We start from the raw sequence: 4,063 nt of genomic DNA, 5'->3' as shown, positions 1-4,063 counted from the left end.
GAGCTCAACGACAACATAAATCTCGTGTGGAACAAAAGGGTAAAAGCTCGTTTGATTCTGATTTTCAGTACGAATATGAACCGTGAAAGCTGGCTTGTGGCAGCCAAGCGTTCATAGCGACGTTGCTGTTCGTGCTGAGTCTGTTCCATTTTCAACTTCAGGATTGAGAGCACGGTCTATCAAGCCGTACTATGGGTGATTCTCAACTTCAGGACACCAAATCTCCAACGCTTTACCACACAAATACTCACTGATGAAAGTCACAAGATGGTGAGAAAGGGTCGTCCCAGCTCACTTCTCTTCCCTGATTTTTTTCGAAATGTTTCAACTGTTAAGAACAATGTGGATTGCTAGTAACCATATCAAGGAAGAACGGACCGCGTCAAGGCCCAAGACCAAGACCGCGTCCGCATAGGAGAGAGAGGCGGCTAAAGATTAAGCCGACTATAGATTAGGATGATTTCCTTTTCTCTTCGTGTTTATCTTTAAGTAGTTTTCCTATTCTCTTTAGGAAAAGGATTTGTACTCTTTCCATTTATCTATTCCTTGTAATCCCTATATAAGGGAACACTTTGATTAAGTAATATGACACACGATTTCCCCTATTGTTCACAACACGTTATCAGCACGATAGCCTCTAAATCCCTGAGACCAAAATCGAAACCTAAAAGCCTAAATTGGCAACTCAAAGCTAAAACCCTAGACGTTTCCTGTTCATCCTAAAAACCTTGACGTCCTCAAGACCGAACGTCCTCAGCTTCCTGATTGCGTCCTCAGCTCGCACACGAGAAGAACGCATCTGTCCAAGAAGACCTCGCACCCGAGACAGCTCGCGTCCGTCTTCAGCTCGCGTCCGACTAGATCCGCGACCCGATAGGAGGCAGCAAGCGTCCATTCTTCTCAGCTCAAAGTTTCATCCATTCTCAGGTGGTTCGGTTCTATACCTCTACGAAACAAAGGTATAAACATAATCTGAGAACCTAGATAGAGAACATAAACCCTAATCCATCATTATGGAAACTGTATTCTCGATGAAACCATAAAAAGAAACTACAAGATTAAAATCGACAAGTCTTAAAACTAGAAAGATAAACGATTCCAACTAGAATATGATTGTATGTTGATTAATTAAATCTGAAAGCTGACAAACCCTATTGAAGGAATCGAAAACCCTAAACCCTAAAAGAAGTTAGAATCCGATTTTAAGATTGATCTTGCTTGTTTGATTTTTTGCTTGATTTGAGGTTAAGGATTGTTAGATTGTTTGAATAATCTAACTAAGTATACAAATACTTAAGGCCTTGAAACCTTAACACAAGGTTGATAGAATTTAAAAGATTGAAAACCCTAGGTATTATAAAAGAAGTAAGTATAAGGTAGATTGCTTTACATGAATCCGAACATGGTATTGCATTCATAGCTAATTGAAACAAGATCGACCAGCATATAGATCACGCGAACTTAGGTTGCTTGCATTAGTAAACCTATATGGCCGTGTGGCTGATGATTGATAGCACCATGGTCGATTAGTATTGTTTTGAACATCATAAATGCGTAAGACTTGTTGTGGCCGAGCTTGCTTATATCCTGCAGCCACTTGATCACATTATGAACCTAAAATCTTATATGATAATGTGATTCAGATGTCGAAAATAGCAAACAGAGACTACGCAGCCCTTAATCTCTTCGGAGACAATTACTTGCAGTGGGCGCTAGATACAAGGATCAGTCTAAAGTCCAAGGGACTCGGTGATACTATCACCGAGGACAACAATGAGAATGAAAAGAATAGATACAGGGCCATAGGCCTTATGCGCCATCATCTCATTGAAGGTCTTAAAGATCAGTACATGACAATTGAGAATCCACTAGATCTTTGGAATGCTTTAAAGCATAGATATGATCACCAAAAGATGGTGTTGCTTCCAAAGGCAAGGCACGATTGGATGCATCTAAGGTTCTTAGACTATAAGTCTGTGGATGAGTACAATTCAGCATTATTCAAGATAGTTTCAATTCTAAGGCTTTGTGGTGAAGAAGTATCCGATATGATAATGCTTGAAAAGACCTATACGACTTTCAATCAGTCGAATTCTGTGTTGCAAGAGCAATATATGACAAAAGGTTTTGCCACATATACTGATCTGATCTCATGTCTACTCTTGGCCGAGGCAAACAATGAGCTTCTAATGAAGAACATTGGAGCCAGACCGTCCGGGACAGCAACATTACCCGAAGCCCATGAGGTTGAAAAGAAAGATCCCAAAGAGACCTACTTCACCCAAGACAACAGGAAACCATACGGCAATGGCCGTGGTGGATACAAGAGGCGTGGGAGTGACAATCAGAACGGTCGAGACAACTACTCAACCGGCCGAAAAGGAAACCACAATAACCGTGGTCGTGGTTCCAATTACGGCCGGGGTCGAGGCAGTTACGGCCGTGGACGAGGTGGCATATCCAAACCATCTTACACGTCCAAGTCAGTATGCCACAGATGCGGCATGGACAACCATTGGGCCAAGAATTGTAGAACTCCGAAACACTTGTGCAACCTCTACCAAGAGAGCCTCAACAACAAGAACCCGGAGGCAAACATGACCCAAGAAAACGGTCATGATGACAAAGGATATGGATATGATGCTGACAATGAATCCGACAAAGATAACAAAGATGACCTAATGGATTTTGAGACATCCGATTGTCTCAAGGACTTGTTTTCGAATCACATTGTCTTATTGCTTTATGTCTTTGATTTGGTGTTTTTATTTATGTAATGACATTTATAATAAGAGTTTTTAAGATCTTATGAAGTCTCTAAAGTTTAGAAAATTTTATTTATAGAATGAATGATGAGATGAGTGTACTTGTGGTGGATAGTGGCACAAGTCACACAATACTTAGAAACAAAAGGTACTTTATGAATCTCACAATGCAAAGTGCAAAAGATACATACCATTGCGGGTGAGGCTAGCCTGATTGAAGGTCACGGCCAAGCCTATGTGTTGATGCCCAAGGGTACTCACCTAGAGATCAAAATCGCCTTGTATTCCCCAAGCTCTAGAAGAAGCTTATTGAGTTTCAAGGATATAAGATTGAATGGTTTCCATCTTGAAACATGGGAAGAAGGAAACAAAGAGTTCCTTAACATAACCTCGATCACCAAAGGCAATAAGAAGATCCTAGAGACTATGCCCGCAATGTCTACTGGTCTATACTATACAAGGATCAGTATGATCGAGGCAAATGCCTCCGAGGTATTCACTTTATGGCATAACCGGCTTGGCCATCCCGGAACAGGAATGATGCAAAAATTGATGATGAATTCACAAGGGCACACGTTTAAAGGAGTGATCCCACGCAATCTCACATGTGCAGCATGTGCACAAGGGAAACTCATAACTAGGCCATCACCAGCCAAGGTTAATAAAGAAACCTTAAACTTTCTGGAAAGGATTCAAGGAGACATATGTGGACCAATACACCCACCTTGTGGGACGTTTAGATACTTCATGGTCCTCATTGATGCATCGACAAGATGGTCGCATGTGTGTCTACTATCCACACGAAACCTAGCCTTTGCACGGCTGCTTGCTCAGATGATAAGGCTGAGAGCACACTTTCCAGACTTCCCTCTTAAGACTATACGTCTAGACAATGCTGGTGAGTTCACGTCACAAGCGTTTAATGAATACTGTATGTCCATGGGGGTAAGAGTAGAAAACTCTGTGGCACATATCCATACACAGAACGGCTTGGCCGAATCCTTCATTAAACGTATCCAGCTGATAGCCCGGCCATTGCTAATGAAGTCTCAACTTCCGGTATCAGCATGGGGACATGCGGTTTTACATGCAACGGAACTGATTCGCATCAGGCCATCTAGTGAGCATAGATATTCACCATCCCAACTACTTACGGGTCATGAGCCAGACATGTCCCACATCAAGACATTCGGATGTGCCGTCTACGTTCCAATTGCTCCACACAGAGAACTAAGATGGGACCACAAAGGAGGATGGGAATATATGTAGGATATGATTCCCCAAGCATTATAAAGTAT

The 4,063-nt window shown here is 41.9% G+C and overlaps 1 protein-coding gene across 1 annotated transcript in view; it reads left to right on the top strand.

Moving 5' to 3' along the window:
* The window catches only part of LOC117130073, a 2,832-nt gene extending 9 nt beyond the window's left edge, over nt 1-2,823 (top strand). Inside the window, exon 1 of the mRNA XM_033283199.1 lies at nt 1-2,823. This exon is cut by the window's left edge and continues 9 nt beyond it. Within this exon, the coding sequence (XP_033139090.1) occupies nt 1,644-2,777 (1,134 nt within the window). The 5' untranslated portion in view covers nt 1-1,643 and the 3' untranslated portion in view covers nt 2,778-2,823.
* Nucleotides 2,824-4,063: the final 1,240 nt, after the last annotated feature.

The sequence above is a fragment of the Brassica rapa genome, unplaced genomic scaffold (assembly GCF_000309985.2).
Source record: "Brassica rapa cultivar Chiifu-401-42 unplaced genomic scaffold, CAAS_Brap_v3.01 Scaffold0326, whole genome shotgun sequence".
NCBI classification, from domain to species: Eukaryota; Viridiplantae; Streptophyta; class Magnoliopsida; order Brassicales; family Brassicaceae; genus Brassica; species Brassica rapa.
Note: the sequence above shows the minus strand (reverse complement) of the source record. Positions and strands in the feature narration are given on the sequence as shown.